The 13,934-nt window shown below is 46.6% G+C and overlaps 1 protein-coding gene across 2 annotated transcripts in view; it reads left to right on the top strand.

The window, feature by feature from the left end:
* LOC139773296 (UNC93-like protein) overlaps positions 1-13,168 on the top strand; it is a 47,333-nt gene extending 34,165 nt beyond the window's left edge. Inside the window, exons 1-8 of one of the 2 annotated variants that reach the window (XM_071707658.1) lie at positions 1,312-2,305; positions 6,312-6,653; positions 6,976-7,400; positions 7,605-7,813; positions 8,267-8,658; positions 8,994-9,126; positions 9,426-9,563; positions 10,083-13,168. In XM_071707658.1, the coding sequence (XP_071563759.1) occupies positions 6,459-6,653; positions 6,976-7,400; positions 7,605-7,813; positions 8,267-8,658; positions 8,994-9,126; positions 9,426-9,563; positions 10,083-10,303 (1,713 nt within the window). In that variant the 5' untranslated portion in view covers positions 1,312-2,305; positions 6,312-6,458 and the 3' untranslated portion in view covers positions 10,304-13,168. Of the gene's footprint in view, positions 1-1,311; positions 2,306-6,311; positions 6,654-6,975; positions 7,401-7,604; positions 7,814-8,266; positions 8,659-8,993; positions 9,127-9,425; positions 9,564-10,082 lie in introns of those variants that run through there. The other variant, XM_071707659.1, reaches the window with a different exon arrangement.
* The last annotated feature ends 766 nt before the right edge of the window (positions 13,169-13,934 follow it).

The raw sequence follows: 13,934 nt of genomic DNA on the forward strand, positions 1-13,934 counted from the left end.
CCACAAGTTTGATTCAAGCGACTCTGTCTTATCAGGAAAAAATCATGTTTGCCGTAAATCTCGAACATTTTATTTTATTGATCGCAGTCTCCTATGTTATTATGAATTAATATGAATATTAATATGCGGACGGATTAATAATGTCACAAATGTGCGCACTACACGATAGATTTGCGATTTCCTGCCGAATCTTTTAATTATGACAACGTCGAAAGATATCCATGCAACCGGATATAACTGGAGATTTTTTTGCCGAGTCAAATGTAGCGGAAACTTAGGGGTATAGCATTGAAACGCTCAGAAGGTTTGCTCGCGACAGTGATTGAACGACTGTCGATCCGTTCTTCTGATTAGAGAATTATCGAGTAGAAAAAATAGGAGAAAAATGTTAGAGCTTTTTAGAAAAATTAATATTACGAGACTTATTTGATTGTTTCTATTTTTTTTGCTATAGTTTAAGCAACGTGCGTTCTCTTCTTCTCTTTCTCCCTTACCGCGATTAAATTAATTTTACGACCTGCCGATATCCCGAATCGTCTTCAACTTCGCGCTCGATTCTCCCCCGTTGTAAAACGTGACAGTTACGCGTGACAGGTGCGACAATCGACGTTACCGTCGACGACTGCACTCGCGACAGAATCGGAAGATGCAACTGCACGCCCGCGGCGCGTGCATATCCGTGGAAGGCCGTTAGATTCGCGAGCGGAAACCTTCGTCCCCATAACGGCGGGTAATTAGTGGCTTGTAGATACTGATTACGGGATTTAATATCGTCCACGAGTGACCCCGACCTGATTTTCAACGAGCGACATAGAATTTCGAAGCCAATTAATCCGAACTCGCTTCCGACGCGCTTTGTTTCAGAAACGGAACGCTTATCGCGCAAATTGTCTTTAAACGCACCTGCGTTTATTTATTTCTCGGTAATTTGAACGAGCGCTCGCATTTGTTATCTCCTTTCGCGCGTTGCAACTTTCGGGCGTAACTAATAACTTTACAAAAATAAGGGCGTGCACACTGATAGCTTTTTACGTCGTGGGAGACAAAGTCTGGCAGATCGTGCGACTGGTTTTGCCGACGATCGGATTAATTAACGGCCCCGTTGATTAATTAACCAATTAAGATTCGCGACGGGATTCTTCGCGTGCTGGAGTAAGATTCGGAGGGAAATCACACTCGGGAGAGATTCGGTGAGAATTAAAGGAGCGCGCCCTCAGTACGCACTCTCGCTGTTATCGACCATCAGAAGAGGAGGCCGAGCCGAGCTGGCTCGAGCAGAACCGAGCGACACCGAATTGCGGACACCGAGAGGCGAGCCGCTCCGCTCCGAGTCGTCCCTTCGTCGGCCCAGGATCTGGATCCTGTCGCGGATCGGTATCCCGGGTTGCCGTCGATCGCGATCTCGCGTTCGCGGCCCGCTCGCGTACGTCTTTCGAAAGCGTCTTCGAAAACGAAAGCGAGAGGACTCATTTGTTACGGCAGAAGAGATCAGAATTCCGCAGACTCATCCCGTGTTTACATCTCCCGAGGGGATACCGGGATTCTGACATCTCTCGTCTCGTGAATACAAAGAGGAGCATCAGAGTTAAATCCGCTGGAACGGAAATCTCGCGCGCGCGTATGACAGTGTTCGGACGCGTCCTTCGGGTATTTCGTATTTAATGCGATTCGTGCCGATGTTTCGCGTGTTAATAACAATACACCCCCAGAGTGACTGTATGACAGTGGTACTCGTGCGTAATTCATGACGATCGGCTCGCGACGCGTCAACCCTCGTCTCGATTTCGTCGTCACGTCGGCCCCAGTTTCGCAGGTGCGCCAGATTCGTGGAGATTTGTTCGCGCGCGACCTCGCGATTTCAATTCGATTTCGGTCCTGAGCACGGCGAGCGACCGTCATCTTTACATCGAATGCGTCAAAGCTTCGCTCTCATCAAATCCTAAAGGGTGATCTCTAAACGTCGAACTTCGGGATGCGAATAGCTGCGACGAGGAGTCCCCGACGCGACGCTCAGATCTCGCGAGTGCCGCGAGTGCAGCGGATTTAACGTAGCGATTTTGCGTCGTTATCGCTCGAGACGCGACGCGCGTGATTCGGGTTCCGAGAGAGAGAGAGAGAGACGTTTGCGTCTCGAACGCCGATGAGGAGGCTTGTCGCTGCCGCACGGGATGAGAGCGACAATTTCGGTTTCACGAGGAGGGATCATGCCCCGTGACGACCCACTGCGGAACAACTGGCTGAGTTTCGGCAGCTCCTAGTCGGCGGGGGACCATGGCGATTGTGTCCGACCGGGCAACGCGAAAACGTAAGCTCCGTTCCTTCCCTCGCAAGCTCGCGATCTTCTTCCCATATCGTGGTTTACTGGTTACTGCCTATACGTCCCTTCGATTCCTCGAAGAAGATTCAAAACCGCTTCTCCATCTGAAATGTTCTCCGTCTAAATATACTCGGTATACGGTACTCGGCCGTACGTGTGTTACGATAAACCACTGTGTCGCTCCGTTGTCTTCGGCTTCGCTCACCGACAGTTATTACCGTCGTGCGTAACGTAGCGTGAAAAATAAAGCCCGCTTTGCGCACGACTCTATTCTCTTCGATCAGGTCACTCTCCGTGATGAAATCATCAATTTCCGGTTGAAAGACAACGAAATACGGAGGAACGTAAAATTATATCAATATTTTTCAGAGTCATCTCCGATCCGATCATAAACCTCGAGTTATTTTCTACGGGAAAAAATTTAATCGACAACAATTTAGCTCGGAAATGAAATTTTATCGTCCAATTCTCCCATTGGCTGTCGAATCTCCCTGGGCCTTCGTCGGGTAATAAGTTTGCAGCATTTTTTATCATTCTCAATCGTCGTGTACCTCTTACCCGAGCCCGGCGACGCAAACCCACGTAATTATCGGCAGCTTTAACGTTACGTGGGCCGACGCGAGAATAATAACCAAGGTCAGGAGCGCGGACAGTGCTGAAAAACGAAATATCGATTCAGCACCGTGTCGCATCGGCCGCATTTTCCCCTGTGACGCACGTCGTTGCAACGCCGCGAGATACATTCAGCATCCACGTAGCGAATACCGCGCTCAGAATGCAGCTACGCTGCACGGCCGTCGGATTTTCAGGGCACCCGGTGGCGGGAACAGCCGGAACTGCGACTATCAGGGCCCCCTTTCTCCCGGGAGGAACTCGCGCGATTCCTCGTCTTCGTCATCGATCTCGGTCATCTTTTTCGTATTTTTCCAGTTTAAATAATAATCATTTTATTAGTTTCTTTTTATAACGGAGAGACCCGTTTGCTAATTTAACCACATTCTCTTTTTTCCTTCCTCTCCTGGATTTCCCTTGGATTTCCCGCGGACTCTGCGAAAACGTGAGTCGTATGCCGCTGGGAGTAGTTTTACGTGCGAAAACTAGTTCACCTTCGGTCTACCGGCTACACCCACCTATAATAGCTGCGGATTTTTTTTTTCGGTAGATTTCCACACGTCGGACTTCCATCGCGTGCGGCTCGCGCGTCGAAATAACGGAAGACCGACAAGATTGAACGCGAGTAAGATCCATGATCGAGAAACGTGCGAAGAGTCGGCTGTGAATCGTTCGAATCGCCGAGTCAGCCAAATCACTTTCAAACCTACCTTAGATTACTCTCCGAAACTTTCTGTCAATAGCCGAAAATTCCTCGACGATCTCACCCTCGACAAATGCCCACAAAGAACAAAAAGAAGTGTCAAATCAAGACTTATGTACTCGAATATGCGCAAAAATCTATAATCTTCTTATAAGAATTTCAACTTTTTTTCTTGGTTGAACTATATAATGACTTCATTCAAACAAGTTTTCTTCGTTTAACTAACACAATACATGCGCAGATCTCATTTCAAGATTATAGATCCTTGCATATATACGAGTATATGTACAAGTCTTGATTTAACACTTCCTTTTTCTGTGCACTCAAACGCTTTGCTCTCCGAAAGAAGCACTTGTGGGTGCAATTCTCACGTGTACAGTTCACGCGGAACAAAGTTCTTTTGATGAACTGTTAAATATTAATAAAAGATGAAATTTAAACCAATACATTGAATTAAATAACATTTTGTTATTTGTGATCTACTATGTGTGTCGAAATTTACTATTTTAATACAAAACAGTATTATTTTAACTCCACTGTGCCAGACTAGAGTCAAGCTCAATAGGGTCTTTTTTCCCCGCTAATTTTTCCAAGTCCGTTACCTTGGCAGTGGTTTCGCTAGATAGTAGATATAGGCCAGTCAAATTAGACATTTGAGGTCGAAAGTGATGCGAACTTTTTTATTCCTTTTTAGGCGTGTTGGGGGTGTTTAGAAAAGCTTATTTCTGAGTTGTCGTGTTATTTGACCCAGAGCTTTTTGAGGGGGGGAGGGAAAACCAGAATTTTCGTGGTTTTTTGCATTTATCTCGTTTCGATTAATAGATAGCACTTTTTCGCTCCTGAGAAAGTTGTAGGGCTTGAAAAAACGAAGAAAATGAGCGGTGACTCGTTCCGATTCGTCAAAAATTGAGCATTTATCAGAAAAGAGATAGAAGCGAAAAACGCGCCGAGTTCCGAACGCTCGGCTCGACACGCGCGACTTCCGGAGGCTCCCCTGGGCTCAATTTTTGACGAATCGGAACGAGTCACCGCTCATTTTCTTCGTTTTTTCAAGCCCTACAACTTTCTCAGGAGCGAAAAAGTGCTATCTATTAATCGAAACGAGATAAATGCAAAAAACCGCGAAAATTCTGGTTTCCCCTCACCCCCTCAAAAAGCTCTGGGTCAAATAACACGACAACTCAGAAATAAGCTTTTCTAAACACCGCCAACACGCCTAAAAAGGAATAAAATAGTTCGCATCACTTTCGAGCAAAAGCCTTTTTTTGTCTAATTTGACTGGCCTAATAGGGACAGTGGGAATCTCGTTAATCCATTCATGCGCGTCACTAATCAGATGACGAGGCATTTGGCTACCTTCAGAGAGTCATTTTTAGTTTAGTCAAGCTAACATTGTTTTAATTAAATTAACGACATATTGAGTTGAGTAGGAGCAGTGGCGACCTATAGGAAGGGTTAAAAATGACTCAATTTGACACTACGAATTTAACAGAATGTCACATCGCGAGTCGAAGAATTTTTAAACAGACACAGGAATCGAATCGCCTCGTGACATTTAACACGGAAATAAAACGGAGAACAGGCGAGGCTAATTGCTTCGCTTCGAAGCTACTCTAGTTCGTAGTTATTAAATTCCGTTTCTTTATGTGCAGTAGCTGGAAAATTGTTTCGATTTCTCATCTAAATTTTCTAGTCATTATATCAGCCAATCGCGAGGCTAATCCGGAGATCTGACAGATACAAATTAGAATACGAATAGAGGCGAGAAGTAAATCCGATCGTTTCTAGTCACCGATCGTCCGATAACGTGGACCGCGCGTGCTGCCAAGGGGAGGTGTGCGCTCCGTACGTAAAGCAGGTACTTGTGTTACAGGCTCGCGTTGCGTAAGTAGATAACAATCGGCGCATTTGCGGCGAGCGTGGCGATCACGTTCTCGGATACTGTTCCTCTTTTTTCTCTCTTCCCTTTCCTGTCCCCGTCAGCCTCCCTTTTCCGTCGAAGCTATAATTAAAAAACGCGAATGACGCGATCGCGGACCCGTTTGGCGCAGAAATTTACACATTCGCCTGAATTTCCGGTTTCAACTGTCGATCGCCGATCGCCGATCGTCGATCACCGCGATTGGACGGAACCGTTCGACGAAGGCCGCGCCCGCGCGTCTCATTTATTTACAGCATTTACGCCGATAGCTAGCTCGCTCAGCAAGTTCTCGTTCAAGGCTGCGCGGGTGACCGCTACGATTTTTATTCCTCCGTTTTTTTTTGTATTTTTTTCCTTTCTTTTTTTCCTCCGTGTCTCGTAATTAGCGCGAGTAACGAGTATCATTCGATTGAATTATGCAAGGCGTGCGGGAATCTCGTGGCTAACTTCCTTATTTGACGTTAAGCGACTCCTTATCTGACGTTCGAAGGAGAGATCGCTACGAGAATGGATAATTGTCGTTTTAATGGTTCCAGATCGTGTATCTCAAAATGTATCCAGTTTCGCGTGTATCGAATTACTCTTTCAGAGTAAACAAAGTGATCTCAGGGTACGCCAAGTTTGCAAAAAATCTCATCACGAAACTCTTTAGCTCCTATACGTTTGAATCTTGAACAACGTATAAAAACATCTGATCCATATGAAAGTAGATCAGCATTGTTGCGCTTGGTACGAAAAGTTCGTTTCTTTCCATTTAGGTGACCAACTCGCGGATGAAGAAAACGTCAATCGCGACGGTGGCTACTCGATCGTAATGAGATCGAGCGAGGGGCCTGATCGCGAGGCGTGAGGAATACATCACACGAGTAATCGCGAAGCGACAGAACGGCGGCGGGTTGACAACGATGGGTTCCTTGCCGAATCTTCACGAGCTGTCCAAGGACAAGCTGGGGAGTCCGGTGTACAAACCGGCCCCGATCGGCGGTCTCGGACCGAAACGATTGCCGGCGCAACCACCGCCGCTGGCGCACACGCATAAACGCGCGAGAAGTAGCGGGCATCATCATTCTATCCTGAGCGACAACGATGCCATGTTGGAGGTACGACAGCACATCGGCTGTTGAGATTTCGAAAGATCTAGCTTAAATCGACCGATATCTTTATGAAATCATAATTTTCATGAATATTCGATAACATTAGCTGAAATTACTTGAAAATCCAGCGTTACGCGTGATTTAGGAATCGAAGATCAAACCTGGACTTTGATTTAAAGAGTTTGATTTGACATTATTTATCGAGATTTAGATCCTAGAGCTGGATTTAAACTTAGACCCGAAGAGTCTAGACTTGGAGAACACGCCGAGGAAAAAAGTCGCGTACGCATATCACTCCCCTTTTTATTCAATTTTTTCACTTTTGCAGCACATGGCGGCGTATTCGCCGATCTCTTGCCGGTCGACGCGCACCTCGGCGCTGTCGTGGAGGCGTCGCGACTCCATGAACTCGTCGGCGGGCGCGTCGTCGGTGCGCCGGCTGATCGCGGCGGTCCGCGCGGCCCCGTCTGGACCCAGGCCGCCACGCAGGGTCGTGCTGCGTCACATCGCGGCCCTTCTGCTCGGCCACGCGAGCTGCTCGGCCGCCACCCTGCCCATTTTTCCGCTGCAGGCGGGCTTGGGCGCGTTCGAGCCCCGTATGGGCCCGGTCCTCCTCGCCTATCTCTATATGATGGCAGCCGCCACCAGCTGCTTCGCGCCCATCGTCGTGCAACGGCTCGGCACGAATCTCACGATCACCGCGAGCCACGTGGTCACTGCTATCTTCGTCGGCGTGCATATGTATCCCAAATGGTACGATAGCCGCTACGTTTCGAATTCTTAGTTTTTAATTTATGAACGATCGCATTCATCGCACTGATCATCTGGTTGATACCCCAGTTTGATGAGAGAGATGAAACGTATCGAAAGCACAAGCTTTGGATGCTAACGGACGATAGCGAATATCTTAAAAAATACATATACCTATACACGCGGCGTTTTCTTCCATATCGCCAGGTACATACTCGTGCCCAGCTACGTGATGTTAGGTTGTTGCGCCAGTCCGAGTTTCCTGGCGAGGACATCGCACATCAACGTGTCCGCGACCAGCCTGGCGCTGGTCTGCGTCGACAGTCCAGAGGACCCCGACGAGACGCGGCGCGAATGCCTGCTGAGAAGGCTCAACCGGGGAATCAAGCTGGCCGAGGATATCGGTCTCGCAATCGGTACATTGCAGCTATTATTTTTCTCGATCTTATTTGACATTGTATATAATTTTCAAAAATTCAAAGTTACCTCCGTAATGATTTCTATTTCAAGTATCTCTACTTGATTAGTGTATATTGTAACTCGACTACTTGTGTGTACTCAAATATTTGATTTCTAATTCTCCCTATATTTATACATGTAATAATTAATGTACATACTGATATACTTAATTACTTTTACGTAATTATGTCTTATTTTTAATACATATATATTCAATAATAAGAGAAATAGGATCGTAACGATATACAATCAATTAAAATATATAGAATATATAGAATATATACAACATATAGATGTATATGTATACAGAAATTAATATAAAGGCCGTCAAAGACCTAGGCTTGGATCGCATGGCTTTTGATTCTAATTGATATATATTCAGTTCTTTAATCGTTTCTCTATGGTCCCAGGTTGCCTCATCGCCGCGATCCTCGTCAGGCTAACGGACCTGACACCGTCTAGTGACTCTAGTGTAATGAACAACGACGTTTGCGGAGCCGAATACTGTTCGGAGGACATGTATTTTTACAACGAATCACTCTACGTGCCGACGATCACGCCGGGCACGTCGAGGGTCCTCGTCAGCATTTGGCTCGGCTTGGCGGTGCTCGGTCTAGGCATATCCTGCGCGTTTCTCGACTCCAGGGTGCAGGAACCTCAGGCCAACCACGATCGCGCCAGCGTAAAGGACATCCTCAAATCCGTGAAATCTGCGTTTCAAGACCCGAAGCTTCAGCTCGCGGCGCCGCTCACGCTCTTCATCGGTTTGGAACAGGGCTTCATTTACGCTGATTTTATGGAGGTAAATGAGACAAATCGATTAAAAAATTCGCATTTATTTTATTTAATAATGTTTATGATAAATATCATAATTAATCGTTTCGAGATTTAATTTAATCTAATTCAAGGAAATGATCAATTATGAAGTAATTTTATATATTATATTCGGAGGTCAAAAGATACTCTTTATTTTCTTTCTTCGAGACATCAACAAAATCTTGCATAATTTCGCCGATATATCGTTTGAAAAAATATTTCGTAAACACTGACTTAAAATTTTCTTATATCGGACCGACGAATAATAGCGCTGCGTATTTTCTTAGAATCAAATGGCTATAAAGATCATGTTTTGTACAGGCATACGTGGTGTGCGCTTTAGGCGGCGTCGGTACGGTGACCTTAAGCTTTCTGAGCTTGGCTCTGTTACAAGCTCTGGCCGCCGCGACGCTCTCGATGTTGCTGAGGCACATTAAAAGGTACTTTGTCGTGGGTAAGTGATTTCGAACGCATCAAATTCAATAACTAACACACAGTCGGGCCCAAATATATAGATATATGAAATAACGAGTGATACTTTAGAATGCAGAATCAAAGACAAATCAAGATGTCAGACAGATAGATGAGTCAGACAAGTGTAACAATTTCATACAGCAAGAAGTAAAAAAATAAAAATCAAGCCAATTTACAATTAAATGTAGACATACATGAAGATAATTCTGGTCCGACTATGTTAATTCGAATGTGTTAATCGCGAATCAGAGATAGAACAGACTCCGTTTTCCATTCTAGTCGTGGGTTTCGCTTTCCACGCCTGTCTTCTGCTCGTTCTGGTAACCTGGAGACCGACGGGAGACGATCCGGCTCTCTTCCACGTCATATCAGCCGCCTGGGGAGTTTGTAACTCCATCTGGGAGACTCTGATATACAGTACGTATCTGTTTAATTTCTGTGTCACGCGGACATCAGGCGGCAATAAAGCGGTTTTGAGCGAGGACAGCTTGCAAGTCACAGTCGATGGTTCGCGGAAACTACGAACGTTGCGATTAAACCGAACTAAAGTTTCAGAAGCGATCTTCGCTTTGTCGGCGCGCGTCTGCGTTTCGTCAGAACGCGGGCGCCCGGGCGCCTTTCGCCAATTGCGCACACACCGCGATTGCGAAATCGTGCTAGACTCTAGAGCAACAAACAAGCAAAACGGGACAAAAGATACAAAGGCGAGATATCGTCTTTGTATCCGCGAGAAGAAAAAGCGTGAAGAGAGACAGTACCAAAAATAGCATATCTTAATGTATCGTTCTCTTAAAAATGTATCTTGATGGAACGAGTAGCGAAGGAATAAGACATTTCTTGCGTAAAAACGGCAATTCTTTCAAGATAATGCGAAGGGCGGGGGGGGGGGGAAGGGGAGAACCAAAGGAGAGACTTTTAAATCTTTGACTTTTTCAGCGTTGGTGATCGGCCTGTATCCAAACGCGTGGCAAGGGCCGCTGGCGACATCGCTCTTCTGGCGTTGGCTCGGCTTGACCTTCGCGCTCAGCTTGCACGGCGCGGTGTGCACCCGTTATCGCGTGTTGGGCCTCGCCGTGACCCTGGTGCTGGCGGTCGTGCCGTACTTGTGGCTGGAGAGTCGTATCGCCCGCCGTGGCAAGACGTTGGCGCCCTTATGACCAGGCGACTCGACCGCGAGTGAGCGCGGGTCCACCAGCGTCGAGACGGCGACGACGACTGAGATTAGACACCGGGGGGACTGAGAACGAGCCGTTCCATCCGGCACCACGACGAAATCGTGGACCGGGATACCGAGACGCGGTAGCCGCAGGAGCAGCGGCCTGACGACGCAGGAGTCGCAGCAGCAGCAACAGCAACCGCAACAGCAGCAGCATCATCAGCAACACCAGCAGCAGCATCAGCATCAGACGCAGACCAGCGGCGCGACGTTAAAGGTCAAGACGCGACGTAGGGCGAACAGCGTCGCGTTCGCCTGCCGCACCGATTACGGCCTGCCCGACGATGACGAAAATATTATTCCGCCGCAGAACCCGGTGCTGCTGATCGCGGAACCTCCTGAACGTCGCAGGAGCGCCATCGAGACCGCGGACGGTTCAAAGGACCGTTCCTCGATCTTCACGCTCTCGTGAGGAAGGCGTCCTTTCGCGAACGCGCTGCTCCCTAAGCGTCCTCGTGTCATTCGATAGACGAAACGAGAGTGTGCTACCATGCCCCGAGTGTATGGTAGCTGCGAGTGCAACGTTCCAATGCGATGCGCTTATGGATAACGGATTACATCTCTCTTTCTCTCTCCGTCTCAAAAGCGGAGCTCTATAAAACTCAAAGAACGAAATCGTGTACTCTTTTTACAGCCTTGACACACGAGAAGAAAAAGATGAAGGAGAGAAAGAGAGAGAGAGAGAGAGAGACTCCTCTCTCGAACTTGCGACTAAGGATTCGAGTTAGTCGCGGGAGCGGGTAATCCAGCGTGCACCGCTCGACGCAGTATCCAGCGTATCTCGTGTGAGCGCGGAGCATTGCGAGTTATTGCAGTGTCCTATTTAGCACTCGGCTCTCGGGAGAGAGTTCTGTGCTCCGTGTCTCTCCGTCTCTCTCGCTCTCGTGCGAATTTGGAGCGAGGACGGGGACGATCGATGGGCGCTTTAAAGCTCTCTCTCTCCAGGCGCGTTCGAGCTGCGATTAATGCGAGGATCGCTCTTCCAACGCTGGATGGAACGGCTGTGTATACAGACACTACATGTGTATGTACATATATGTATAATGTATCATATGTATATGTACACAAATACGCTTTCTCGCTACGGTGCGATCGATGCACACGACTGAATAGCGGGGAAACGACACGCGCATACACGTACACACGTGTACGTAATATCTACATATATCGTATTCTAATATCGAGCGTACCGTTTTGTATCACTCGAGCGAATCACCGTTTGACGTAACGAAACGTCGAGATGTACCTGATGTCTTTCAAGCCAAGCTACAAGGTATAGTCGTCCCGCGTGGGACTCCCGATATAAAAATTAATATATATATATATATATATATATATATACACGTACCCACACGTACACAAACCTCCCTATCTATCGTAGATGCTCGTGTGCGAGTCTTACGGGCTCATCGATTTTTTGAGTGAAACGACTCCCTATCCTTTTGTACACTGATCACCCTCGAAATTATGCGAGCGTCGGAGCTGAGCCCGCGATCGGCGACAAGATTGAAGACAAATCGACGCCTAGGGCCGAGTCTAGCGATAACTGTAAGCGCCTTTAACAATTTAAACATCACGATAAACTCGAGTAAGATTTTTTATGACGATAATTTTCGTCGATGAGAATCGCGGGCGACGAGGGGGATATCCTCCCGAATCAGACTAACAAAGGCGACTTCCGCTAATATTCTGTAGATGAGAAAGGGGGTGGTGCGGCCATTCGCGCGAGTCGCGGAAATACGATCGCCCGTTTACGAGGCATTTAGACGTTTAGGACATCCTTCCGGATTGCGTTAGTGGCAATCGTCTCCCGGTTCGCAGACCGTCAGTTGACGTTTTTGTTACGGATCCTAGGAGCTAAGTAATGCGAAATTGTAATCGTAAAGTTTAAGGGAGATTAATAAGTGTTATCTCGTTTAATGTTACAAGTGTAGGCGAGTCGAATGTTAAATTAGAACAATTGGGGGAAGGGGGGGGGAGTAACATATCACTGACATACATCATCCGGCGGAAACGGAGCCTGGTTTTCATCTGCCTCCCCACGACGGGGACGTAGCGTATTGTTTGTACGACGAACGTATCACGGAGTATCGCGGCGAATGAAGTGAAAGGTGCGTTGACGAGGATAACTTTTTGCGTCACCGTGAAAAGAGAACAATTTCAAGATCCCTTAGTGTGAAAGAAATAATCTATAAGTCTCCAAGTTTTTTTCGTCTCATGATTCCCGTCGCACTTTTATCATCCGAAATTTATGTAAACAATAATTTCAAGCCGAGGACATATAAATTGTTTAAATTAACAATATTTTTGCGAATCAGGAGTGAAATATTACTTCATCACTGTTTATTTCCGGGGCCCTGCTTCCGTCGGTACGAACCTATCCCATTTTACGGTAAAGTTTTTTATGCGCCTCGTACATGTTTTCCGATGTTCGAGTTAATCGTATTACGCTTGATCGAGAGTAAGGATCGCAGGACGACGACTGGATAAAAAGAGATAGAAAGAACGCGCGGTTCCGAGGTGTGAAAGGAGAGAAAAAAAATCGCTAGGACGCAAAAACGCTTGCGGACAAATCCATACTTTTTACTCAGCAATAAAACTTGCTTACTTCCGGTTCGCCGAGGAAGGATTGTCCGCGGGGTGAGAAAAAAAAGGGGGAGTTTGAAGGGGGCGGGAAAAACAGGAAGCGAGAAGAACGTTCGGTGTCCTAGCGAGGCGCGGAGCAAGGAATGTATATCGTCAGTGGCATTGGGGAAAGGCATATATTATCTGTATTTCATGAAATAATAAATATTATCTTATTTTATATCGATCGATGCTTTAATTCACTTTCGACGCGCAAAATCGCCATTCCCGAGATCACCCGCCCGCCTACGTCCCCCAAGAAAAAGCGAACACGCTTCGAAATCCCTTCCGAAATCGCACGCATTTCTCTCTTTATCTTCCCTCCGCTCTCCTATATTTAATTCTTGGAATTACTTTCATCATAGAGATCGTTGGTTGTCCATTCGTTTTTGTACTTCGTAAACTAATACACTAAAAGCGCTAATCGCCACGAGACTCATGGCAGATCTCGCCGACCTTCTCTTCCTCGTTAACGAACGTCGACTTGACGATATATGAATTTCTAAGAGCTCGTTAGGACTGTAAACCAGCCAACTGTCGAGCGTCGATTGAACAAAAAGACAGAATTGCACGTAAAAAGAGAGAGAACGATCTTTAGAGAATAAGAAGTAGAAGAGAAGATCGGCGAAATCACCTCCACAACTCTTAGAACGCAAAACTACTGGGAAATTCGACTAAAAAGGATAGCAATGGATTAATATCTCGTTGTCACTCGAACGCTTTGGCAGTAAAACGCCGAGCACTCGAATTAGCACTCGGAAGCTTCGCGACGGTTCTTCATCGGTTTTTGATAAACACCTTCATATCCTCGGGACGCATCATCGGTCTCACGCTCCACTCTCTTCTAACTTCCAATGAGTGACATAAATGCAAGTGACAGAACTCATACACCTATTACGTCTGTATATGTATATATATATATACATATATGTATATATACATCAACA

The sequence above is a fragment of the Temnothorax nylanderi genome, unplaced genomic scaffold (genome assembly GCF_030848795.1).
Source record: "Temnothorax nylanderi isolate EJ_2023f unplaced genomic scaffold, tnyl_v1.0 TNYL_tig0060_pilon, whole genome shotgun sequence".
NCBI classification, from domain to species: domain Eukaryota; kingdom Metazoa; phylum Arthropoda; class Insecta; order Hymenoptera; family Formicidae; genus Temnothorax; species Temnothorax nylanderi.